The sequence below is a fragment of the Aplysia californica genome, unplaced genomic scaffold, assembly GCF_000002075.1.
Source record: "Aplysia californica isolate F4 #8 unplaced genomic scaffold, AplCal3.0 scaffold00200, whole genome shotgun sequence".
Lineage (NCBI taxonomy): Eukaryota > Metazoa > Mollusca > Gastropoda > Aplysiida > Aplysiidae > Aplysia > Aplysia californica.
Genome location: NW_004797470.1, coordinates 987,642 through 1,014,171, shown reverse-complemented (window position 1 = coordinate 1,014,171; position 26,530 = coordinate 987,642). Strand labels below are relative to the sequence as shown.

Below are 26,530 nucleotides of genomic sequence, written 5' to 3'. Positions count from 1 at the left end.
CCCCACCCCCAAGGATGATATAACTTCTTTGAGAGTATATGAATAGGGAAGTGAGTGACGAGTCTTGATTGCTGATGCCTGCTACAAATCTTACTCGTGTAAAAGAAAAATTTCGCTCTGTTTCACTTCTTCAGACTGCAACATTGATACTTTTTATTTTTTGGAACATTTTCCCTTTTACTTTTTTGGGGGGGAATATTTTAAATTTTTTATGTGTAACATTTTTATTCTCATGTCTGCAACATTTTATTTCCTTTGTCTGCTATTGCTTGCCTTTCTGTCTGCTATATTTCATTTCTCCTGTCTGCAACATTGAAATTTTCTTCATCTGTCATCCATGTTTTACCTACCTCTCTTATCTGCAATATTTTACATTTTCTTCCAGAAGATTTTCCTTCTCTTGTCCACTAAAATAATATCTTCTGTTTCCTGTTGATTGCTTTCCCTTTCTATGTCCGCAACATTTACTTCTTCTGCCAGCCACACTTCACATCTCTTGCCTGCAATAGTTACTTTTCCTTTCTGGAAAATTGTCGCTCTCCTGTCCTCTCGGCCTTCCTTCTGCGGCACACTGTTTAATTATTGTTGTTCTCTTGTTGTGAAAAAGTACAACATTCTAAAGAAATACTATTTGCCAAATTCATTTAATTGTGTTTATCATTTTCGTTTTCTGTCACTCAGGTGGATAAGGAATGAGGTGACAGTGACATCCACCCTGTCCTGGCAGGTAGGTCATTGACCGTTGTGCTGAGGGACATCTTTAACTTAACTTTTTCCTGCTTATAATCTTTGCCAACAGCAATTGTCCATTTTTTTCAACTTTCTGTGCATCTGTATCTGCGGTGTAGTGGTTAGGCACTTTGCTGTCACATGCAGGAGACCTGAGTTTGATTCCTGTGTTCGATTCCTCTTTGGGGAGAATTAGTAAAGAGCATCTCAGTATTTCTGTCGGGATATTGTATCCCTGGCCCTGAAAGGCAGGGTCTGAGTGTGCCGCCTAAATAATCTTATTTGTATCAATGGGGGCATAAAAACACACACAGTAGTGAAAAAAATAGCTTCATTTGCACGTAGCATGTTTTCCAGCTTTCACTTTTTTTTGCACCCTTTGGAAGTTGAAATAAAGTTTGACTGCTGATGTCGGCTCTGATACACTTTCCTCATTAGTGATGTAAACAAAGCTACAGCTTAGGTAGATAGAGAGATAGAGAGATAGATAGATAGATAGATAGATAGAGAGAGAGAGAGAGAGAGAGAGAGAGACAGACAGATGGAGAGAGAAAAAGAGAGAGAGAGGGAGGGAGGGAGGGAAGGGAAGGGAAGGGAGAGTGAGAGACACACACACACACACACACACACACAGAGAGAGAGAGAGAGAGAGAGAGAGAGAGAGAGAGAGAGAGAGAGAGAGAGAGAGTGATTCAGAGTATACATAACGGTTAAGAATTTTGTTTCAGAGCTTTCACCCATTTACTGTATGCTGGTCCTCAGTTGGAGTTTGAGTCTGTGATAGGCTCTGGAGTCCAGAGTGACGTGGCTGTAGATGACATTGGGATCACCCCAGGGGCTTGTGGCGCCTCGGAGGGTTCCTGCGACTTTGAGAAGGACAGATGCACCTGGGCCGACAAACCCGGGCCCTCTTCTTGGCTGAGGGTAACCAGCAGAAGCTTCAGTGGCAGGTCGCCAAACACAGATCATTCTTCACTGAGCAACACAGGTGAGATGAAAATGGCAATGAAACGGCGAACCATGTTGTTATCAATCCAGTAAACAAGGGACCATCTGCTGCCAACCTCCACAATGCTTGAGGCACTTAGAAAGAAATACTGACCCAACCTAAGGCAGAGAGACTCAACACTCTATGGAGGCGTGGAAGACCTGCGGAAAACAGCTGCTTTTGTACTAGAGATTGGGGTGTCCATTTAAAGATGAAACAAGAAGAAGAAGAAGAAGAAGCAGATGAAAATTGTAACTGTAACTTGTAATGATGTGTTGTTAGCTTAGTTGGTATCATGCAGGACTACTGAGTGGGTGGCCTTGGTTCGAATCCCCAACAGAATGCTCTGAACTTGGGTTGTTTGGGGGCTCCAGTGGCTAAGTGAGTAGTGAGTTTTGACTCAAGCAATGTCAAGCAAGTGTCGGTGACACGGGGATCAGATGGGTGGTCACTGGAGTGTGTCCTTGAGCAAGACACGACAACCCTAGCTCAAATTACAGGGCGCTGCACAGTGGCGACCGACAGTGGCATTGTTAGTAAACTGTTCTGTATTTGTGTAATAGTGTGTAGTTATGTATGTATTTATGCATGCATGTATTTATGTACGTACGTATTTATAATTATGTATTTATGTATGTATGTTTGCCATTGTAAAACAAAGTGCCCTTCTGGGACAAATAAAAGTGTAATTTATTTATTTATTTATATTTTATTTATGGCTTGGCCCTATGTACATTCAATTTGGAGGTCCTGTCTATAAAATAACCTTATAGTGTTTATATTATACGGTGTAAAACCTATTCAATTTTGCCTAATTTTATTTTGCAATTGTACAACTGTTACTAAAACAATACTAAAATAAACAAACACATCATGAAGAATGAAGTCAACTCACCCGTACCATCCCTCCCCTCAGGCCACTACCTGATCCTCAGCCCCAACGGCAACGTCCAGACAACGGCAGCCACCGTGATGAGCGGAGCCATGCAGCCGTTCACCGGGACCAAGTGCTTCTCCTTCTGGTACCTCGCTTCTGGGAGGACAGGTGAGCGCATGTGTCATGACGCGGTGGAATCAGGTGCTCGTCAATTTTGGGGCATATGGAGTTATTGGCATCATCTTAAAGTCTGTCCATTTGCCTTACATTTTATGAAAAAAATATCCGTATTGGTGATTGAAGGAGGTGGAGGTTGGCAGGTTATAGAGGTAAAATTGCGAGAAAAGGGCTGCTGCCAAAGTTGAGTTACTTTCTTATTTTGAGAGTCCGTAGAAACTGAAAGTTTACTACATCTTTTATGTCTTTAATCAACGTTTTTCAGTGTAATCCACACAGAAATGTGTTCTTTAAAGATATGAAAGTTGTTGAGCCAAAAAACCAAAATTCGATAAAAATTCCCAAATTCCTGCAGAAAAAGCCAGTTTTTTGACTTTCATTATTTTGACGAGCGCCTGGTTTCACATCATTGCCTCACACATGGTTATGTAACCTTTTGTTGTGCTGCATGGTTATTATGTAATTAAAAGGACACCCCCCCCCCTTTTGACTGGGTTAAGAAAATGAAGCCTCACTGTCTGATCTGATGCTCTGTCTCAGGAAGGACAGGTGAGCACATGGCTATGTAAGATTTTGTTGTGCTGCATGTTTTTTGTGTGATAAATGACCACCCCTCCCCATCCGTTCACCCCACCCCTTTATTGACTGGGTTAAGAAGGTGAAGCCCCTCTGGTACTCTGCCTATGAGAGGACTGGTACGCACTTGGTTGTGTAAGCTTTTCTTGTGCTGTATGGTTATTATGTGATAAATGCCCCCCCCTCCTCCCCCCGTATTGACTGGGAATGGGTTAAGGAGGTGAAGCCTGTCTGTCTTGTGCTCTGCCTATGGGAGGGCAGGTAAGCATGTGGTTATGTTATGTAAGCTTTTGTTGTTATGAAGTAATTAATTTCTAGACTGTATTTGTGAATTTCACTTTTTCGCGCACATGTTCTGTTAAAGTAAAGTGTTTTCTGTTGATTCAAACATTTCAGTCTTGATGCATTAAACCAAGTTTTGATATGGATGGTTGATGGATGTTATGGTGTGGTTTATTCCTTCTTTCCTATTAAATGTCTATTGTTTCTATCTTGCCTTCTTTTTTGTTATTCTTTTGTAACACCTCTAATCTTGGACACTTATATGACCTTATTGTGTTGCAAGTGCCATAAAACTTTTACTAAAACAAATAAAACAGATACGTTTTTATGAACGAATTGACTGTGTTCCCCAGCTAAGCTGCAAATCTCTGTGGCTGACGTGAGTGGTAATAATCCAGCAGTGATTTGGACAATGACGCACCAGTCTACCTCATGGCAGTATGCTAGTGTGCCCATCAGCTCTCGCACCTCGGCCTATGTGGTGAGTGCTATAATTTTCTTATAGATTTTTAAAATTGTATTTTACACCCTCATTGGTGCATTATAGATCAATTCAAGGTGGGCTGTTTCAACCCTACATGTCAGGGCTAACCCAGACTTGGTGGAATATGACCTCCCAGAAGAGAAATGCAAATATAGTATTCAGTAAAAATAACAATAATGATACTACTACTACTACTACTACTACTACTACTACTACTACTACTACTACTACTACCACCACCACCACCACCACCACAACATATTAATAAACTGCAATTTTTAAAAACCCCAAAATTTAGTGCATAGTGCATCTATCTGAACAGCTGGCTAAAGATGTACCAATTCAATTGTGTTTGGAACTGCATTTGTTCCTTCCTAAATGCTTTGATCAATGATGGTCTCACACTGATTTCTCCATTATATTTCTTTACATTTATTAATAAGAATGAATAGCATTTGTATAGCGCAAATTCCCACCCAACAGCAAGCTCTATGTGCTTCACAATCTACATGTATATTGATTCATATAGACTAAAATGCACATAGACTAATAATAATAATAATAATAATAATAGATAGCATTTGCATAGCGCATATCCCCGCTCAACAGCAGGCTCTATGCGCTTTACACTATTTTATTACCCCAGCAGACCATAGAACAGTCCGAAACATTCTCAGCTTCCCGGGAAGCATACAGACTAATTTATATAGACCAATTTATATGACTAATTTCTACGACTGTTTTCAGGTTCTCATCAATGGCGTTGCCCCCAGCAATGTTGGGTATGTTGCCATTGATGATATTGTTGGCAAACGCACTGCATCGACCAGTTGTCCGGGTAAGTGTCTCTCTTGTGTTAGAGACCTCCGTTTGTCTGTCAAAATTGCTGTTGATTATCATGCATGATGTGAACATTTTTAAAAATTTGTTCTGTTTGAGAGAAACTAGGTGTGCAGTTTAAGAGCTAGTTTAGAGACACAGTGCAGTTTATTTTCTCCAAAGTTTATAAAAATTTCAGTATTTTGATTAAATTGTTTTTGTTTTTGTTACCAGACTTTTCATTATTTATGTAACCCCTCCCCCCAACCCCCCCCCCCCACAAAACCAAACAACCCCCCCCCCAAAAACCCCAAAACAAAACCACCCAGCGATTATATATTGACGGACAAGTTATTGTTATTATTGTCATCACTATTTTAGCTAATTATAATAATAATAATAATAATAATAATAATAATAGATATCATTTGTATAGTGCAAATCCCCACTCATCAGCAAGCTCTATGCGCTTCACAATCTCTACTATTACCCCAGCAGACCTGAGAGCATTCTGAAACAAACTCAACTTCCTGGGAACCATACACTGCAAGCGGCCATTTATAGGCGCTAAAACCCTAACATACTGACAAGATCTTTCGCTGTCTATGGCCGGGTACCCATTCCCACCTGGATTAAGTGAGGAAAATTCGTGTAAAGTTCCTTTCCCAAGGACACAATGTCGGGCCCGCGGCTCGAACCCCAGAACCCGCAACCTAATGATTACGAGTCTGGTAGCCTAACCACTAGGTCACCGACACCACCATGATCACTTTGTTTTGTTTGTCCCCGTAGTGATCCCAGCTGATGCAGGGTCAAGTTCATCCCAGACCTCTACGTCATCGCCAGCGCCAGTGACCTCCACACCAGTACCTTTTGGTGAGACTCTTCTTTGTAAACCATCTGTGAGGCAGTGTGGTGAAATCAGGCACTCATCAAAATAAATCGAACTATTTTTATCGAATTTTTTGTTTTTTTTGGCTCAACACTTTTTATGTCCATTTAAAAACAAATTCCTTTGTGGATTTACCGAAAAACGTTGATTAAAGGCACTAAAAATGTTAATTTACAGTTTTTATTTTCTCACCAGTTTTGTCTCCAAAACCAGGTGACCCTGAACTCCTTCAATCGCAAATATTTCAACATATTCTATTCAACATAGATGGATATTATTTTCACCGAAAGGAAGGCTAATGAACAGTCTTTAAGATGATACCAATAACCCCATACACCCAAAAATTGACAAGCGCCTGATTGGGTAGTCACTTTTAGACGATTTGAGAAAATTGTCGGAAGCCATTTGTAACAGTAACCATTTTGATTTTTACAACTATTTTTTTTAGTGTGATTCCCGTACTGGCGTCACAGAAAGTCTATGATTCATACTCTGGGTATTCTTTTTTGAGGAAGCTAATTCATGTCTAGAAGTGGCAATGAACGTACTGGGTAAATATAAAATAAGTTGAATACTGAAGAAATAGAGAGAGAGAGAGAGAGAGAGAGAGAGAGAGAGAGAGAGAGAGAGAGAGAGAGAGAGAGAGAGAAGAGAGGGAAATAGAAAGACATGTCCCCCAATACCTCCACTCTTTCATTTCAGTATCTCAGTCCCCGTACGACTGCAGCTTCGAGTCGGGCACCTGCTCGTGGACACAGGAGAAGACCAGGGACAACTTTGACTGGATCCGAGCCCAGGGACCCAAGGGAACCAGCACTACAGGCCCGACCACTGATCACACCACTGCAAACAGTAAGACAATTTAAGTCAGAAACAGATGTGAGAATATTCTCACATAGCTATGTGCACAATACACACACACACACACACACACACACACACACACACACACACACACACACACACACACACACACACACACACACACACACATACATACATACATACATACATACATACATACATACATACATACATACATACATACATACATACATACACACACACACATGCATACACAATATATTCTCACACAGCTTCATGTACAACACACACACATAAACACACACACACGCGCGCGCTCACACACACACACATGTATGCACAATGACACATGCACACACACACACACACACACACACACACACACACACACACACACACACACATGCACACTCACACAGGCATGCACATGCACACGATTGCAAACAGAAAGACAATTTAGTTCAGAAAAAGATATGAAAATACTCTTGCACAACTTCATGCACAATAGACATACACACACTCACATGCATGCATACACACACAAATGTACACACGCACATATGTGTATACACACACACATGCATGCTTGCACACACACACACACATGCACACACATACACACACACATGCACACACACAACATGCATACACATTTGCAAATGCACACTCATATACACACACTCATGAATACATACAACGCACACACACATGTCCGAACACAGGCATGTAGACTTCGCAGCTCACTTGACCAAAGTTTTATGGTTGTAAGCAAAATTTTGCAGCGCGACAAATTTTGTACAATCTATTCCACTTCAGAGTCTTTGGACTCGCACACACCACTAATCTATTTTTCAGATTACTTTTTTCTTTACGGTCTGATAGAAAACTCATTTCCTTGCATTTTGATTACTAACACGTTTGAGTCCCCCTACCCCTCTAAAAAAAAATAAAAAAAATAGAAGCAATTAACTTTTTTGTCCGATTACAGTCTGATAAAAAAGAAAGGTGGCCAAATTAACTTGGTCACAGAAAGAGACACATTTTCATTTAATGCTCTGGTAAGATAAGATACATGTTTATTGTCCAGATCTTGGCACATTGGTTAGGTGTTTCATCACGTGCACACACACACACACACACACACACACACACACACACACACACACACACACATGCACACACATACACACACATGCACACACACACACACACACACACAAGAGCGAAGTGAAAACACACCCGTCGCCACTGAGTTTAACAAATACAACAACTAACCGTTGTCTCTCATCGTCGTCCTGGCAGGCACGGGCTGGTACATGTACATCAACTCTGTGTACCTGGTGAACCCTGACAGTAGCAGCCAGCAGACGGCCTGGCTTCTCTCCCCGCCCCTTGCTCAGCTAAAAATGGTCTGTCTCCAGCTGTACTACCACATGTACGGGCCTCATGTGGGCTCACTCAACGTCTACACGTTGGACCAGGTCAGTGGTCATTGTTCTAGGATTTTTTAATAATACGCCGAGAGCATGATATAAATGCAATCTATTATTATTGTTATGATGATGTTGATGATGATGATGATGATGATGATGATGATGATGATGATGATGATGATGATGATGATGATGATGATGATGATGATTTTTGTAATTATTAGGGCACCGAATTTTTTTTGAATATCTCTGTCTTTCTGCCGGGATGTTCTTTCCCTCTCAGCATTGGTTTGCCCTGACAGGCAGGTTCCCGCCTCCTAAAGAATCTAAATTGTGTTGAAGGGGGCTTGAAAACAACTACACTTGAAAAAAAAAAAAAAAAAAAGTACATGGAAGAATCTGGACATTCTAAGAAGCTGGACTTTCTTCTTACAGTGCCAAATTGAGAACTTGGAACTTAATCCCACTTTGTATGCAGCCAATTTGTCTTCCCATTTTCAGCCGAGCTATCCATCTGCTCGGCTCCTATTTGATATATCTGTATGAAAGAATACTGGACTGAGTAGAATACTCCCTGGAACATATATATTACTTATAGTTTAATTAATCATAGATAAAGTAGATTAGCTTTGAAAAAAAAGAGCTTATATAAAAGAACGCCTATGATTACTAAATGATATAAACATAAAAACATAAACAAATCTCAATACTTTCTCAGAGCTCTCAAAAGATCCAGTTCGTGTCCAAGAGCGGTAACCATGGCAGCCAGTGGCAGTTCCTGCAAGTGCAGACTTCTGTGATTGGAGGGAAGAGACTGGTCATTGAAGGTGTCCGTGGTGTGAGCTACCTGGGGGACATTGCCATTGATGACATTCATGTGGTCACAGGATTTTGTCAACCCCAAGGTGAGGAGTTCATTTCGAAGTTTCTTGTCTCCCCCCCCCTTTTTTTTAAACTTTTCCAATTGCAAATATTTGCACACTTATCTTAACACTGACAAAATTGAAGGCAAACAAGGCTGGGGTAGAACCAGAGCAGCCTACTTGGAGAACCTAGAAAGATGGGTGACTGGGAAAGATCAGGGTAATGTTCCTTTTTTAAGAGTATTCATGCAAAGGAATGAATGGAAAACCATGATCGTCGATGTCTTCTGCAGATATGGCACTTGATGATGATGATGATCTTTAACAAGTTAGTCCATTCCCAGGAATGTGCAAGCCCTAAGGTGATGCGTTCACTGAAAAGTTTCATGTTCACATTATACCCTCACCTTTCTCCCATGACAGCAGATATTTTGCAAACCAACCTTCACAATGTAGACCATTTTGGAAACAGGCTGTCTCAACCCCCACTGTAAGTCAGAGCCAATCTAGACTGAGTGGGAGAGTACATCTCAGCAATAAGAAGGAGATGCTCGATGAAATATTATCTTCCTTCATTGGAATAACACTCGTGTCCTTTGTGTTGGAGGCAAGAGATTTTACAATTGCTCTACAGAGGCAGGTTTCACACACTCATCCTAATCCTGGTGTTGATCCCCTTTAGTATGAAGGATATTAAGTCAAGAGATTGATGCAACTTTCATACATTTTCTTTAGAGTTGATTCTGTTGATAATTTTTTTTTCCATAAACTTTTACTTACTTAATTTACTTTATGCTTCCTCTTGTACCTCTAGGGCGTCGAGGGGAGAAAGAGCTTTCTGTCTCTAGTAATTTGGATGGCCAGGCTGGATGGGATGTTGTGTGTTTTCAGGGTAATAAACTTTGACTGTAGTATTTGTTCATCTTAGAGGAGACTTGATAAGCTTTTGGTGTTCGGGCTGGACAGAAACATTGTTAGCTTCTGGTTTGTAGTAAAACCGTGTATTTTTCTGTCCCCAGTGGGCCCATCCTGTGGGTTTGACTACGGGGACTGTGGATGGACACAGGGTAATGGAGACAAATTTGACTGGACCAAAAACCGAGGTTCTACGTCGACCCCAAACACTGGCCCATTTACAGATCACACCCTCGGGAGCAATTATGGTGAGCACAATACTGTATGCATGTTAGACTTTCAAAAGGCTGTTTAAGCTACAGTACAGTTGAGTAAACTGTTTCAGAAAATATCTCTAGATAGAGATAACTTCACTTAGACTGTTTCATAAGATCTCTGTAGAAAAAGAGAACATCACTTACATTGTTTCATAGAATATCTGTCGTAGAGATTGTGTCATGTAGACTGTTTTATAGAATTCTAGAGGATAGTATTTTTTAGCATGTTACAATTTCTGTATTCAGAGATTATGTCGTATAGACTGTTTCATTAATCTTGGAAGGATCCTTCAACTGCGTGGATATCAGCAGACATTTTTTTCCAGGGTGATAAAACTACTACTATTACATAGAGATCATTAAATAGTTTGTATTTGGCTGCATTTGTAATCCAGGACGAACCATGATTCAGGTCACAGTATGTATGTATTTTTAAAAATCTCCTACTGCTATATAGATAGATAATACGTAAAACATGATTCATTATGAGTAATGCTAGCTATGTGTATCATTTGATCCCTGTCGGTTCTTCTACAACATAGAAATCTTTTGATAATTTGTATTTTGGGCCATAGCATGAAAGATAATATAAGATAAGAAAAATCTTTATTGTCCAGAAGCTTGGGCATTGCTTTGATGCTTCACCACATTCACAATCACACACACACACACACACACACACACACACACACACACACACACACACACACACACACACACGCCTACATGCACACATTCACACATACTCTCTCAAACATGTGTGTATTTTACTTTCACATGCAGGCTCCTACTACTACATAGAGATCAACGGACTCATGAGACGGGGAGACTTTGCCTATCTGGTCAGCCCTGTCCTGCAGACTCGCACCACACAGTGCATGACCTTGTGGTACCACATGAAGGGCAGAAACATCGGGAGTCTCCGTGTGGGCACAGTGACCCACGCAGATATTGTCGCAAACAGGCCCAACTTCCAGTCGGTGTGGTCTCGTCAGGGGCAACAATCCACTGACTGGCTCAAGGCCGAGGTCACAGTTGTCTACCCTGGACAAGACTACCATGTGGGTATCGTTCATTCATGCAGACACAACAGAGGGAAAGTAAAGTTTAGCTCCCACATCTTTGCATATCATGATGACCCTAGTGTATTTTTTCCTGTTCACAAGAGAAATAACAGTGACCCCATTATGACCCCCTTGGTAACCTCAGATGTTGTGCGCCAGGCCATGCAGTTTGAAATGTGGGGGATATTCTTTACTTTAACTCCAGGTTGATTTCATAACTAAAAAATAAGAGCTAGTATTTGGTGTTAGTTCTTTGCCTTGTAAAGATACTCCAGGACTTCACTAGAACTTTCTATTGGAGAGACTATAGTACTGACTGATGGAGAAGAATGAAATTTGCTGACTTTTCATGGGAGTTATTATTGTGAAGTCAATAAATTTTGAGGCATCGTGGGGAAATCAGGAGCTTGTCAAATTTAAATCAGAGAAACAGGAATTTTTTCCGCCAGTTGGGAATTTTTTTGGATCGAATTTAGCTCAACTCCTTTTATGTCTATAAAAACCCCCCACATTTCCCTGTGAATTTTACTGAAAAACGTTGATGGGAGGCACAAATTATGTAATTTTTCAGTTCTCAAGGACTCTTGAGCTATTACCAAACTTTCGCGGTCATTTTATCGCTACTTTCACCCCTGAACTCAGGCAACCTCGCCTTAAATCGCAAATATCCTAACGTTAAATTGGGTTTTATTGTTTGCTTATTTTACATTTTTTGCTCCTTGTCCTAGTACATTCAGCACCATTTGTTTTACAAGTCAGAATTCATTGATTGTCAAACCCTGCACCATGTGAATGCCTTAGACTCTTCGAATGAAACTCAATAATGAATCTTGGTACCAAAACACTTTTAAAAAATCTTAAAATATGATAATTATTAGAGGCATAATAAGACATTTCTGTTTTGTTTTCACAGGTTGTCCTCCAAGGTGTAGTCGGAAGTGGTGCTCAAGGAGATGTTGCCATTGATGATGTTTCCTTCCGGGATGGAGCCTGTCCGTTTAGCGGTTAGTTTTTCCATGTTTTATTATGCACTTTTATTGTCAAGGTCAGAACAGAAAATATGTCTTTATATAAGTTATATTTGAATTTTTTTTAGACACCCTTAAAAACAGTGGTTATCTTTGTGACATGAGCAGAAGTGAAAATATTCCAATAACTGTACTTTCAGTACCCAAAACAGAGCTATAAAGAGGATATGTGAGGCTCTGTGGAGAAATCAGGCACTCGTCAACATAATGAAATCGAAAATAACCCTGGCATTTTTCTGCCAGTTTGTCATTTAAAAAAAAAGACTTTTTTTGTTTGTTTGAACATCTTTCATGTCCAGATGAAGCACATTTTTATGTGAATCTTACTGAAAAGAGTTGATTAAATGTACAAAATATGTAATTTTTTCCTTTTCAAGTAGGCCTACTCTTAAACTCTTGATGTTACTAAACTTTGGCGGCCATTTTCTCCCTAATTGTACCACTGAAATCATGTGACTCCACCTCCTTCAATTGCAATATTTCGACTTCTAATAATGATTGATGGGTACTTTCTTCATTGACCGCAAGACAAGTGGATAAACTTTAAGATGATAGGGCCTACCAATAACTCCACCTGCCCAAAAATTTACGAGCACCTCGTTCCACTGCGTTGGGACACATATGGTACAGAACACAGACATTTTACCATAATGTGTGTCAGATCACTGTGGAATCTGGCGCTCGTCAATTTTTGGGCATATAGAGTTATTGATATCGTCTTATAATGTGTTCATTTGTCATGTTTTTAGTTTTAAAAAATACCCACCTATCTTAAATACTTGATTACTTGATCCTGGGAACAACATCATAGCACTCTGGGCATTGCCATACGTGCTCCGATCCCTGCTCCAATATCCACCTCAGAGTCCATCTGCTGATCGTTCCGGTGTTTATTTGGTTAATAACCCTTCTTTCCATCCCCTATACCTCTCTTAAATAGAAGTCACGATATTTCCCTATGAAGGAGGCTTTACTAAGACAAACAAATCTCATCATTATATTATGATTTTTGCCGTTTCTCATATAATCATTCTCATTCAGGCAACAACGACTTTGAAAATGGACTTGATCTGTACACGAACGTGAAGACCGGTGACAACTATGACTGGTTGGTCACTTCCAGCGCCCGTCCAGTCTTTGGCCACAGGATCCCTTTTGTAGACCACACTCTGAGATCTTCCAATGGTAAGGATACTTCCCTCAAAGACTATTTGTCAGGGGTAAATGCTTGCTCTGAAAATGTTTTAATATTTTGCTTTTATTAAACATTTAGTTAATTTATTTCTAGAATTCTGCTCTCAACTTTTTATGTTTGTGCAAATATACCAGCAGGCAAATGTTCATGTAGTAATGGACAACAATGTGACAGCTGTATTTATGGATGTGTGTTCCCAGTACCTTTCTTCATTTGAGAAGGGGTGGAAAGGCCAATTGCCAAGGGCCCATTGCCAATGGTATATTATAATGTCTCGTTATTTGAGATGTTATATCTGCATTTCATTCACATTGAGTTTTTCTCTCACCTCAAGAAAAGAAGAAAATCCATGACAACTTAACGCAGACTACATTTGATTAAAACAGGACCTTCAAACGGACGTCCACCTCCACAATTATGGATGGGTAATAGACCAATCTTTCCGTGTCTTTTATTTTTCTTTCCTTCATCAGGTCACTTTGCACTGGCCTTCACCCGAGGTGTCCGATACGGTAGAAGGTCACGTCTGTTCACGCCGGTGCATGATGCGGCTCAGAGCTGGTGTTTCAGCTTCTACTACTATATGACTGGCTCTGACGCCGCAACACTGAACGTCTATCTCTACGACGTGACAGTGCAGAAGTTTAGTCTGCTCTGGGCTGTCTCCAACACCACCAGCCAGTGGATGTACGCTAGAGTGGGACTTTCCTCCCCCAAGAACCAGTTCCAGGTGAGATAAGATGAGATGGGATGAAATAGAATTATCTTATGGATGAGATGAGATGGGATGATGAGATGAAAAGGATGGGATGGGATAGTGATAGGGGAAGAAATGGGAAGGGGTGAAGCGGAGGATGTATGTTGCATGGTTCTCTTCCCCCAGAAGCCAGTTTCAGGTGAAATGTGATGAAATGGGATAATGAGATGGGAATAGATAGGATGGGATGAAATGGGATGCTAAAGTTAGTCCCTCTCTCTCTCCTCCCCCCTAAGAGGCAGTTTCAGGTGAGATTGGATGAGAGAAGATAATGGGATGGGATGTGATGAGGTGGGATACTAGAGTTGGACTCTTCTCCCCTCAGAGCCAGTTTCAGTTAAGATTGGATAATGAGACAGATAGGATGGGATGGGATGAATTGGGGTGCTAGAATCAGACACTCCTTCCCCAAGAGCAAGGTTCAGTCGAGATTGGCTGAGATTGGATAATGGGGGATGATGAGGTGCAAGAGGATTATGAGACAGGATGGGAAGAAGTAGGATAATGAGATAGGATGGGATAGGATGTTGAGATGGGATGACGATGTGAGAGGAGGTTGTGAGACAAAATGCGATAGAGTGATGAGACAGGCTAGGAATGAGTAGGACGATGAGATGGGATGATGAGGTGGGAGGAGATAATAAGACAGGCTTGAATTAATGGGAGGATGGGATGGGATGATGAGATGGGTAAAGTTTGTATTTGAAACCAAATATATATCTCTCTATCTTTCTGTATGTTGTGTTTGAGACCAAATGGAGATCTTTTTGTCTTCTCTACAATTTATGTTTGAGATCAAATAGATTTCTGTCTGTTTCTTTTGTACAGTAGTTAATGTTTCAGACTGTATTTGAGAAAATAAAATGCTTTGTAGAACATACTGATTTGGTCATGCAGAAAATTCGTTTCTGACTCGACTCATCATAGATCTTTGTCTTGTTTTCTTGCAGCTTGTGTTTGAGACTGTGTTTGGCCGCAGGTCCGATGAACTGGTGGCAGTGGATGACGTTATCTCGAAGGGCACATCTTGCACAAGTAAGTCAGTGGTAGAAATGGTAGAGAGGAGTAGGCCTCTGTTTTCTGGATTCAAATTTATCACTGATGACTTTGTCAATGTTCAAGTCAGTGGTACTTGAACTCAGACAGCAGTAGCAGCTGATTCAGAAAAATAAAGTTTTAATAATGCTGGTTTATGACAAGAATTTTGAGCCTGCTTGAAATGGGAGGGGGGGGGGGGTGTGACATTATTTTTACACATATATCCAGAATCTTCCAAAGAAACCTCTAAGCTCATCATTTTTAGAAATACCCTGTCCTGTTTCTATACTGTAAGTTAAGATGATGCTTTGTAGAGTTTATTGATTTTGGTGTATGAGAAGGGTTAAATGTTTGTCTGTGTACCCATGTGCTTCTTATGTCTATGTGTACATGCGTGTGTATGTGTGTGTGTTTCTTTGTGAGTGGGTATTTGTGTGTGTGTGTGTGTGTGTGTGTGTGTGGGGGTGGGTGTGTGGGTGTGTGTGTGTGTGTGCAAAAGTATGTATTAATGTGTCCGCATAGATGAATGCAACAATTTTATGAGCTTGAATGTCGCTTAAATGACCAGCTTTGTTATTGATGAGAAGTGCATCAAGCCCATTTGGGGAGTAGGTTCTACGGAAATCTACAAATTATTTCAATATCTTAAAAGGCGTTCTTAAGAGATAAGGAATTTTTTTTATTTTGTAACCTGAAGCTTTTCCCCCTGTTGTGTCCAGTCTACCCTACCACAGCCCGGCAAGCTTCTCTCACTACTACAGTGCCGACTTCAATGCCCTCTACGACCACACAAAGTGAGTATGTCTGTAAGAGCAAGGATGGTTGTTTCCCTCTTTCTGATGCCAGATCTGATAAAAGAATAAATTATTATGGTTCCCCACTCACTTCTCTGCTTGGGTGTGCTCAGACAACCGTTATCATTCTGGTCTTTCCTTATCACTCTTCTGTTTAAAGTTCTCTGAGTAAATTATTGTTGGTCAACCTCTGCTTTTTTACGTTCTGATTTTTCCAGTGAGTGACAGAAAGATATTCAAGGTCTCTAAGTCTGTTCAAGTGTCCCTGAAACCCGAATTATTTCTTCTTATAAACCAAGTAAATAAAATAAAGAACAAGTTTTATGTCAAATGGAATTATTTTGATCAAGTCAGTAATATGGTCTTTACTGAAAAATTTGGAATTGATGAGGAGATTCACGATTTTCATGATGATCATGGTGCTTGGTTTCAGTTCCGTCGCAGTATGACTGTGACTTTGAGTCCAACAATGTGTGCAAGTGGAAACAGGACACGGACGACCAACTGGACTGGAAAGTCAGCCAAGTTTCACTCCTACCCCGAGGTCTGACGGTACCCTCAGCTGATCATACCCTGAAGAAGAGTAAGTCATGACCTTTTCATCAGCCAGAAGTTCACATGTGTACAGCTCAACTTTTTAAAATGTATTTTTAAAATTGCAGTAGCTTAATCTGTTGTATTGGTTTCATGTGTCCAAGAAACTTTCGTCAAAATTCAAATACTAAAAAAAAAAAAAAAAGAAAAGATACATAATGTAGATACACTTGTCTCACGATGTGGTGGAATGAGGCGCTTGTCTATTTTTGGGCATTTAGAGTTATTGTTATCATTTAAAAGCTTGCTCATTTTTCGATGAAAAAATACCCATCTAACTTGAATAGAAGTTGAGATATTTGTTATTGAAGAAGCTGTGTGTCGCCTGGTTTCAGAGGTAAATATGTGAGAAAATGGTCACATAAGTTTGGTAACTTCCATAGTTTTATAGTCCTTGGAAGCAAAACGAGGCAATGTATATGTATGTACGTGTTAGCATCATGTTTCACCTATGACACACTTGATTTGTTGTGTTTATGTGTGTGCGGCTTAACATCATATTCCTCCATATATGTGTGTCTGTATAGACCAAGGCCACGTCCTGCACCTCCCTGACACCGTCATCCACCACGCCAATGACACGGCCGGCCTGCTGTCTCCCAGTCTGCCGCCAGCTGGGCGTGGCAACTGTCTCACTTTCTGGTACAGGCTCTACGGGCCTACTGTTGATGGTCTACAGGTGTACACCATTTCTGGGTCTGGGGCTAGCAAGAGCAAGAAACTCCAGTGGCAGAGGACTGGCACACAAGGTCTGGATTGGAACTGGGCTCAGGTTTTGGTTTCCGGCTCCTCAAACTATCAGGTACATAGTGTTTGAATCTGTGGTCTCAAACTCAAATTACCCCAGGGCTGTTGGAGGTAGAGTCAAGATGAACCTGGCCCATATCAAATATTCCACACGAAAAAGGTTTGAAGTATTTACTAAAAAAGTACAAATGTGTCATGATGCAGTGGAATCAGGCGCTCGTCAATTTTTGGGCACGTGGAGTTACTGGTATCATCTTAAAGTCTGTTCATTTGCCTAGCTTCTGATGAAAAAATTCCCATCTAACTTAAATAAAAGTCAAGATATTTGTGATAGAAGAAGGTTGGGGTCACCCGATTTTGGGGGAAAAATTAGTGAGAAAATGGTCTTCAAAGTCTTGTAATATCACTAGCTTGAGAGTTGAAAAAACTGAAAATGTCCATATTTTGTGCCTTTAATCAACGTTTTAAAGTGAAATGAACCTGGGAATGTGTTGTTTTACGGACGTAATAGGGGTATTGAGCCAAAAAACAAATATTCGATAAAAATTGCCTACTGGCAGAGAAGTGCTTATTTCTTTGATTTTATTATTTTGACGAGCGCCTGATTTCACCTCGACGCCTCACAAATGTACAAAGTATGATAATAATCTTCTCAGTCTTTATAAATAGTAGTTCAGAACATTAACAGATCTTCACCACCAGAAGCTGCCATATGCCTGAGCTGTGGTAGCCCATAAGTGGTGAAAAATACCAAACTCCATGGCAACACTTTAGCAAAAACATGTGGATTGCACTAACGGTTGACTTTGAAGTTGAGTAGAGTTTGCAAAATATCATCCTGTGAGCCTCAGTTGGCCCTTGGACCAAGATTTTGAGACCCTTGGTCAAGATGATCTCGACAATATTTATACATCAGCTCAGTGAAATTTGCCTTTTGATTTTTAGCAGAATATTATATTCTACATGTTCTCACCTTATTGATTCAGCATTTCCTAGAGCACTTGAATCGACTTAAGACCTTAAATATTTTACTTTCACTGGATAAATCGGAGGCAGAGACAGACCGAGAATAACTTACTTATACAAGCCTTTTTATGTCATGTATAGCAGGCCGACATTTGCAGTGTAGCAGTTAAGCATTTTGCCATTGCGTGCAGAAAACCTGAGTTCAATTGCCATGAAGAAATTATTTTATTGAATATCTCTGTCTTTCTGCTGTGACATTGTATCCCTCTCAACCTAGGTTGACTGAGACGTAGACAGGCAGGGTTAAGACCCACCTTCTAAATGATGTAAATTGTGTCAAAGTGAGGTTGGGGCTGTTGTGTAAAACTTGTGCATTAAAAAGAAAAAAAAAGAAAAAATCACATAGCAGCACCAAAATGGAATGTTCTTTGTTTCTGTTTTCAGTTTGAAATCGTTGGAGTGAGGGGTGCCAACTATGCTGGGTCCACAGACATAGATGACATCAGGTTTTCACCACTGCCGTGTAGAGAAGCTGACTGTAAGTAAATGTTTTGTTCTTGAATGTTCATTTGGAGACTAAAATTGTTTCTGTAAATTTCACAATTTCGTTACATTTAGGTATTTTGTGATTGTGATAAGCATAATAATAATAGTAATAATATTTTTTTTCTGTCCATCTAAGAAACAGCAATAAATCTGTAGAGGAGAATATTTCTTGAGCGTGATGGAAGAAATGAAGATTATAGGTTAAGATGTTTTGTTGCTTCTGGTATGGCCAATGAGACCGATTCTGATGGGCATGGAGAAATTGTAAAAGAAAGAAAAAAAAAAAGGCTGGCTTTTAAGCTATTCAACAAGCCTTTCAAATTATTACACCTCCACCAAAGTAGGGCTGGAAAGCTTTTTTTGTGTCTAGTCAAATTTTACTTGTTTTCAGTTTGTTTAGTGCTACCTCCTTGAGGATTTTTGGGGTTAATTACACAGGAGAAATTGATTAACCCTATCTGTATGTCATGTTTTACTATCGTATCCATACGACTTGGGGAACTCTGTCCTCCCTCCAGCCACCCCCCCCCCACTTTCGTTAACCCGATCCGTACGCTTTGCTTAGCAGCCTGTCAAAATGATTTTCTTGGAAATACTGAAAGTTCCAAAGAGATCTTCGCACTAGAAGTATTCTAAAAATGTGAAGAATACAACCCCTGGAGTACAAAATGACCCCAGGTGTACGGAGAGGGTTAACAAGTCATAGTCAATGATTGTCTGATATGAGTAAGATCATTGACATAGCTCCCACTAAAGGGACTTGGGACAACCCCCCCCCCCCCAAAAAAAAGAAGAAAGAAAGTAGAAAGAAAGAAAAAGGAATAAATAAATAAAACCAATTAGAAATCGAAATGGTATATTATTGTGTGACTTTCTACTGAGCTTGAGAACTTTTCCTCTCCCTGCCCAGTCTCACTCAACAACGACTGTGACTTTGAGCTGGGCACCTGTGGCTTCACCGACAGCGTCAACGACAACTTCAACTGGACACGAGTGACCGGCTCCACTGGAAGTTATAACACAGGACCCACACAGGACCATACTTATGGGACAAGACAAGGTATGATTAAGATAAAATAAGACTTGCCTCTAGGTCTGAAAAGTCTGGCACGTGGCGTCGGTGGCCTAGTGGTTAGGCTACCGGACTCGTAATCATGAGATTGCGGGTTTGGGGGTTCGAGCCTCAGCTCAGTCCAATGTTAAATACTTGGGAAATTCACTTTATACGAATTTCCCACTTCGCTTGGTCCTTTCAGAGCCGGATGGTAAACCTGGAGGTCCCACCTCTTAAATAACCTAATAGTGTTGATAGGGGCATTTAACCTATACCATTTTAATTATTTTGAAAAGTCTGTTGCTCTTTGTTGTTTTATTGCCTTGATTTTGGGAGAAGTGAAGTGGTTTTTTATTGAGAAATTCTATTTTTTCTACTGGGATGTCATATGCGATAAGATAAGATACATCTTTATTGTTAAGATCCTGCCACATTTGTGTTTCACCACTACACACACACACACATCCACTCCCCCCCCCCCTCACACACACACACACACACACACACACACACACACACATTCACACACACCCAGCTGGAGTTGGCCTTGATAGGCAGAATCAAAGCTGCCAGCCTACAATGTGATCTTTGTTTTGGTGACGAGGGTCTTTATCCTTTACATTCATTACAATCAATTAATGAGCATGGTTTCGCTGGGGAGGCCTGGCCTGTAAGTGATAAAATAGACCCACTTAGCTTCAGTAGGAGATGCAACCTTATGTAACACTCCTGTACTCAAAAATGATATTCAAATGACCACTTCCCACTTACCCCAGTGCGTTATTTCTTCATTGATGACACTGTCCAAGAGGACCACTTTTCTCCTTAACATTTGGTGATCACCTTAGATATGTTAAGAATTGTGTAAATGTTCGTCCATCTTTGAACAATAGTTTGAAAACCCTTACATGACCAAAATTGTGTCAATTGTGCCAGAAAACATTTGTGTCACGACATGGTGGAATCAGGCGCTCATCATTTTTTGATCATATGGGTATATGGTATTATCTTAAAGCCTGTTCATTTGTGTTCTTTTTGAGGAAAAAAATATTCATCTGTGCTGAATTGAAGAGGAAATATTTGTGATTAAAGGAAGTCAGGTTTGCCTAGTTTCAGATGTAAAATTAGCGAGAAAATGGCCGCCAAAATTTGGTATCTTCCATAGCCTGAGAGTCCCTGGGAACTAAAAATTTACATTTTTGTGTGCCTTTTATCAATGCTTTTCAGTAAGATCCTCACAAAAATGTGTTTTTATTTTATTATAGTAGAGGGTTTACGGCGCTCGCAACTGCATAAGGTCATATGAGCGCAAATGTGTTTTTAAATGGACATAAAAGGTGTTGAGCCAAAAAAAAAAAAAAAAAAAAAAAAAAAATAAATAATTGCCCATTGGCCAAAAAAAAAATGCAGATTTCTTTGATTTCAATATTTTGACGAGCGCCTGATTTCACCACGATGTCTCACATTTATTCAATCAATCATTACACAGGTTGACTGTATTCTCTCAATGAATGATGCATCTTGTCTTGCCTTCTCCCCCACAGGTCACTACATGTACATCGAGGCTTCCAACAAACCTGCAGGGAACCGCGCCAGCTTGATCAGCCCACAAGTGTCGGGCGCCACCACCTCCTGTCTCAGTTTCTTCTACCACATGTTCGGCTCACAGATGGGGGAGCTGCATCTCTACCAACTCTTGCAGGTCTCAGCTATTCATAGATCAGGGGGTAGCAGCACAAACATCATAGCTTTAGTATTTAAAAATCTATCAGGAGGAACAAAAGACTGATTTTTCACCACTATATATTCGTCTTAGGAGACTGCTGAGAATATCGCGGAAGGAAAAGAAATCAAAAGAAGTTGAGCTTGATGAAGCCCCTGTGGGACGGTCACAGTTAAAAACAATCAGAAAGTGATAAATATAGTTTTTGGAACACGTGAAGAGATATAAATGTCTTTAACATCTAGCTATCACTGGCAAAATTGAAGGCAAACGAGGCAGGGGTAGGCCCAGAGCAACCTACTTACGGAACCTAAACAAATGGGTAACGCGGAAAGATCAGGGAAACGTAGCTTTTGTAAGAGCATTCGAGCAGAGGAATGAATGGAGAACCAATGCTGATGTCTGTTGCAAATCTTCCACTGAATCACAATGATATCCATCAACAATAACTGGAATTGTGATTTAATGTGTATTTTCCCAAATCGTGCAACTCTGAGTTTTTTTTTACAGCGCTTACACCCCTTCCCAGTGCCCTGGAGTATGTAAAAAGTGACTTTAGCCAAAACCCCAGGTTAACAATACTTGAGCCGCTAACCTTCATAATAGTCTCATGTTAGTAAAAGTTTATTTTTGAATTTTTGATAATAGAGAATACGTTTTGCTTGATATTCTGCTGCAATGACAACCTTTGAAGGTCTCAGCCATACATTGATGCTCTAATTGGAAGAGTTTTGTTTTTTTTATTTTTCCATGGTAAAGAATTAATTGTTCTTAATATTATTATGTTCTAATACCAACTCTTGAAGATTTCAGGCATAGCTATGTAGATACTCTCATGTTGGAAGATTTTGTTTTTGAGTAAATCAGTGGTTAAAGGAAATTTATCAAAATGCATATTGATCAACCTTTGAAAGCTTCTGCTATAGATCTGATAATGCTTGGCAGATCTTGTTTTGGAGTTTTTCTGCTTTTATGAAAAGAAAATTGTTCTAGTTCTCTGCGACCAACTTTTGAAAGTCCCCTCTCCTTACACCCCCTTCCCAATACATTGTCACTTTTAGTGATGGAAGTCCTTGTGTCTGGGGATCATTGTGAAACATGAAGGTGTTGATGGGAGGCTAAACATTACTTTTACCATCACTTATAGGGTCGGTCATTCCTGTGGAAACGCAGTGGTGACCAAGGCAACATGTGGGTGAGGGCAGAGGTAACACTGCCAGCTTCATCAGCTGGTCCCTACAGCATCGAGTTTGAGGGTGTTGTGGGCACTGGTTTCCGTAGCGACATTGCAATTGATGACATCCGCCTGAGATCAGGGGCTTGCGACACTAAAGGTAAACCTGTAGAATATTGTGAGGGAGAACACACATATACACAAACATTCCAACAAGCACACGTACACACACTAACACACACACACACACACACACACACACACACACACACACACACACACACACACACACACACACACACACATACACACACACACACACACACACACACACGCATATACACATTCACTACCACACAAATCTATTCTTTTATTCATGTTTTCTATTGTCACATAGAAGTATGTAAATAAATAAATGATATTTATACAGAAAGAGAGAGAGATAGAGATAGATAGATAGATAGATAGATAGATAGATAGATAGATAGAGAGAGAGAGAGAGAGAGAGAGAGAGAGAGAGAGAGAGAGAGAGAGAGAGAGAGAGAGCTGTTGAGTTTATTGTAATAAGTCTTGAAAGCTATGCTTAAAAAGACTCCGTTCACTCTTTTATTATTTTATCTATTAATTCTTTGATTAATCTGTTTTGAAATTTATTAACTTTTTCTTTCGATTTTTCTTCACTCCCTTTAGGAGCTTGTGATTTTGAGCGAGGTTACTGTACCTGGAAAAACATTGGTAGTGACCAGAAGATGGACGAATTTGATTGGCTCAGAGGTCAAAGCTCAACTCAATCTTCGAGCACTGGACCCACGGCTGACAACACTCTGGGAAATGCCTTAGGTAAAAAAATATTTGAATAATCATATTCTGTTTCCTTTTGTCGACTATGATGGAAGGCTCAGTACAACTTCACCATTGCAACTGAGACTGACCGGTCTGTTCCATGTCATAGCAGTTATAACACATTTGCAGAAGGTTTTTTTTGTCATTTAAAAAAAATGTCACTGTTTAAATAAAGACAAACGTTTTTTAAATTAGTCAAAAAACAAAAATTCGATAAAAATTGTCAAACAGACAGAAAAATGCAAGTTTCTTTGATTTAATTATTTTGATGAGCTCCTGATTTCAACATGATGCCTCATATTTGTATAGCTTGTACTGGTGTAATCAGAAAGTCATCTCCTGATTTTTTCACAGGTCACTATCTGTTCATTGAAGCTAGCAGGCCACGTGTCCAAGGAGACAGGGCAGACCTATTGTCTGAGCCATTCTCCGATAACCAGGTACATTATAACGTGAGGGAGAGAGAGAGAGAGAGAGAGAGAGAGAGAGAGAGAGAGAGAGAGAGAGAGAGAGAAGGGAGAGAGAGAGAGAAAGAGAGAGATGGAGAGACACGGAGAGAGATAGAGAGACTGACAGAGAGAAAGAGAAAGATCTCATAGTAAATATAGTGCTTTGTATGCATATGTGAGTGTATGTGTGTGTGTGTGTGTGTGTGTGTGTGTGTGTGTGTGTGTGTGTATGTGTGTGTATGTGCGTGTGTGTGCGTGTGTGTGTGTGTGTGTGTGTGTGTGTGTGTGTGTGTGTGATTTCCTACGAACAGGGCAGAATAACACAGCCCATGGTGAGCATGCTTCCTAACAAAATTTTTACATAGAGCAAAGAACAGCAGCCATGACAGTGCACTGTCTAGAAATTGAACGCTATTCTATGGAATATCTTAAATTGTTTCTGCTGCCTTTGACACTCTCTTTACTGTTCATGGCAGGTCCACTGCATGCACTTTCACTACAACATGCGTGGCTCAGGGGTTGGAGCCCTGTCTGTCTGGCTTCGGGGTATTGGTGCTGGCTCGCCCACTCAGATGATTTGGATGCTCAAAGGTGATCAGGGACAGAAGTGGATGCCCGGTAGGGTCAAGGTCAACTCACAACAGTCCTACCAGGTACGTTTTATGGGAATACGAGATCTCATCTCTTCTCTGTTCATCTCTTTAAGTCACTTCCCTCACCTCACATATATCACCTCATCTCTCAACTTCTTATCTCATCTTGATCAACTCACCCCACCTCACCCCACCTCACCCCACCTCACCTTACCTTATCTCCTCTCATTTAATCTAATCTCATCTTATTTTCTGTCCTTTCATCTTATCTCCTGTCATTTCATCTCATCTCATCAATTCTCGTCTCCTTTCATCGTATCTCCTCTCCTTTCATCTGATCTCCTCTCTTCTCCTTTCATTTGATCTCCTACCTCTCCTTTCATCTGATCTCGTCTCTTCTCCTTTCATCTGATCTCCTACCTCTCCTTTCATCTAATCTATTCTCCTTTCATCTCATCTACTCTCCTCTCCTTTCATCTGATCTCCTCTCCTCTCCTTTCATCTGATCTCCTCTCTTCTCCTTTCATCTGATCTCCTCTCCTCTCCTTTCATCTCATCTCATCTCCTTTCATCTCATCTACTCTCCTCTCTTTTCATCTCATCTACTCTTCTCTCCTTTCATCTCATCTCCTCTCCTCTCCTTTATACTACCACCAGGTGCTGATACAAGCCACTGTTGGAGCCAGCTACCTTGGTGACATTGCCATCGATGACATCATGTTCACCAATGATGACTGTGCTTGTAAGTCAGTTTTTCACTTTATTTCCTTATACTGTTCACCAATGACTGCTGTGCTTGTAAGTCAGTTTTTCACTTTATTTTCTTATCCTGTTCACCAATGACTGCTGTGCTTGTAAGGCATGGTTTTTCTCACTTCATTATCTTGTCCTGTTAACCAATGGTGACCATGTTCATAGTTTGTTCTTATTTTGTTATCTGGTCCTCTTTACCAACGATGAGTGTTGGCATAATTCATTTTTTCCCTTCAGTACTTCATCTATCAAGCTCTGCTTTAATTTGCAAGCAGCCTATAACACCCCTTGTTTTCTAATTGTTTGCTGTATCTCCATTCTATTGAATCTAGAAGGAGCATGTACAATCTGTTTCCCCAAACTATTCCGATGCTGTCTTGACTGACAGAGCCCTGGCACCCAACAACTTTTTTGAAGTAATCTTTGGTAGCCACACGCTTTGTACATGACTTTCGGAGATAGAATCAATAGTGTACATGTTTTATGGTTTTATGTAGGAATATTTGAGAGAAAACCTCTGCTTTTTTCATAAAAAATTATAATTTGGTGTAGGCTATTTGTTTGACCGATTTATGTAAAATTATAAGAATGCAACATTTCTTCCGGCGCTGCTCAGTGGCGACGAGGCTCTTACAAATTTCCCTCCTAGATAATAAAGTATTATCTTATCTTATCTTATCTTATCTTATTTTTTTTGTCGTTAACATTTCTTGCAGTTGTTTGACTGTGATATGTGGTGGTTTGTTTTCAGTGGTTCCATCCAATGCCGACCCATCTCTGTACTCCATGACCACCACAACTCTGGTCACGACTGTACCTACCAGGTCAACGTCAGGTTAGTCAGCCGAGCAATCGTTGTCGTTGTTTTTTGTTGTTGTTGTTGTTGTTGTCGTTGTTGTTGTGACAGTTGTTTTTGGTGGTGGTTGTTGCGGTGGCAGGAAGATGAGGGAGAGGAGGAGGGGTACTGCTATAATTCAAGGACTTTAGCAGTGCTAGTTTAATTTGACAATATATGAAGGGTCTTGGGGTGGGGGAAGGGGGATAGATAGATAGATAGATAGATAGATAGATAGATAGATAGATAGATAGATAGAT

The 26,530-nt window shown here is 40.3% G+C and overlaps 1 protein-coding gene across 1 annotated transcript in view; it reads left to right on the top strand.

Annotated features, from left to right (window-relative positions):
• Positions 1 to 26,530, top strand: part of LOC101860497 (MAM and LDL-receptor class A domain-containing protein 2-like) — a gene marked incomplete at its 5' end in the record, with an annotated part of 192,461 nt that overhangs the window by 80,971 nt on the left and 84,960 nt on the right. Inside the window, 26 exons of the mRNA XM_035969949.1 lie at positions 1,458 to 1,766; positions 2,653 to 2,762; positions 3,983 to 4,110; positions 4,861 to 4,951; positions 5,725 to 5,808; positions 6,527 to 6,676; positions 7,952 to 8,130; positions 8,801 to 8,987; positions 9,965 to 10,108; positions 10,901 to 11,178; positions 12,095 to 12,185; positions 13,251 to 13,394; positions 13,878 to 14,134; positions 15,112 to 15,196; positions 15,919 to 15,993; positions 16,427 to 16,576; positions 17,115 to 17,389; positions 18,745 to 18,838; positions 19,757 to 19,906; positions 21,445 to 21,602; positions 22,771 to 22,957; positions 23,488 to 23,637; positions 23,995 to 24,080; positions 24,566 to 24,742; positions 25,340 to 25,424; positions 26,187 to 26,270. Coding sequence (XP_035825842.1) covers positions 1,458 to 1,766; positions 2,653 to 2,762; positions 3,983 to 4,110; positions 4,861 to 4,951; positions 5,725 to 5,808; positions 6,527 to 6,676; positions 7,952 to 8,130; positions 8,801 to 8,987; positions 9,965 to 10,108; positions 10,901 to 11,178; positions 12,095 to 12,185; positions 13,251 to 13,394; positions 13,878 to 14,134; positions 15,112 to 15,196; positions 15,919 to 15,993; positions 16,427 to 16,576; positions 17,115 to 17,389; positions 18,745 to 18,838; positions 19,757 to 19,906; positions 21,445 to 21,602; positions 22,771 to 22,957; positions 23,488 to 23,637; positions 23,995 to 24,080; positions 24,566 to 24,742; positions 25,340 to 25,424; positions 26,187 to 26,270 — 3,908 coding nt within the window. The remainder of the gene's footprint in view (positions 1 to 1,457; positions 1,767 to 2,652; positions 2,763 to 3,982; positions 4,111 to 4,860; positions 4,952 to 5,724; positions 5,809 to 6,526; positions 6,677 to 7,951; positions 8,131 to 8,800; positions 8,988 to 9,964; positions 10,109 to 10,900; positions 11,179 to 12,094; positions 12,186 to 13,250; positions 13,395 to 13,877; positions 14,135 to 15,111; positions 15,197 to 15,918; positions 15,994 to 16,426; positions 16,577 to 17,114; positions 17,390 to 18,744; positions 18,839 to 19,756; positions 19,907 to 21,444; positions 21,603 to 22,770; positions 22,958 to 23,487; positions 23,638 to 23,994; positions 24,081 to 24,565; positions 24,743 to 25,339; positions 25,425 to 26,186; positions 26,271 to 26,530) is intronic.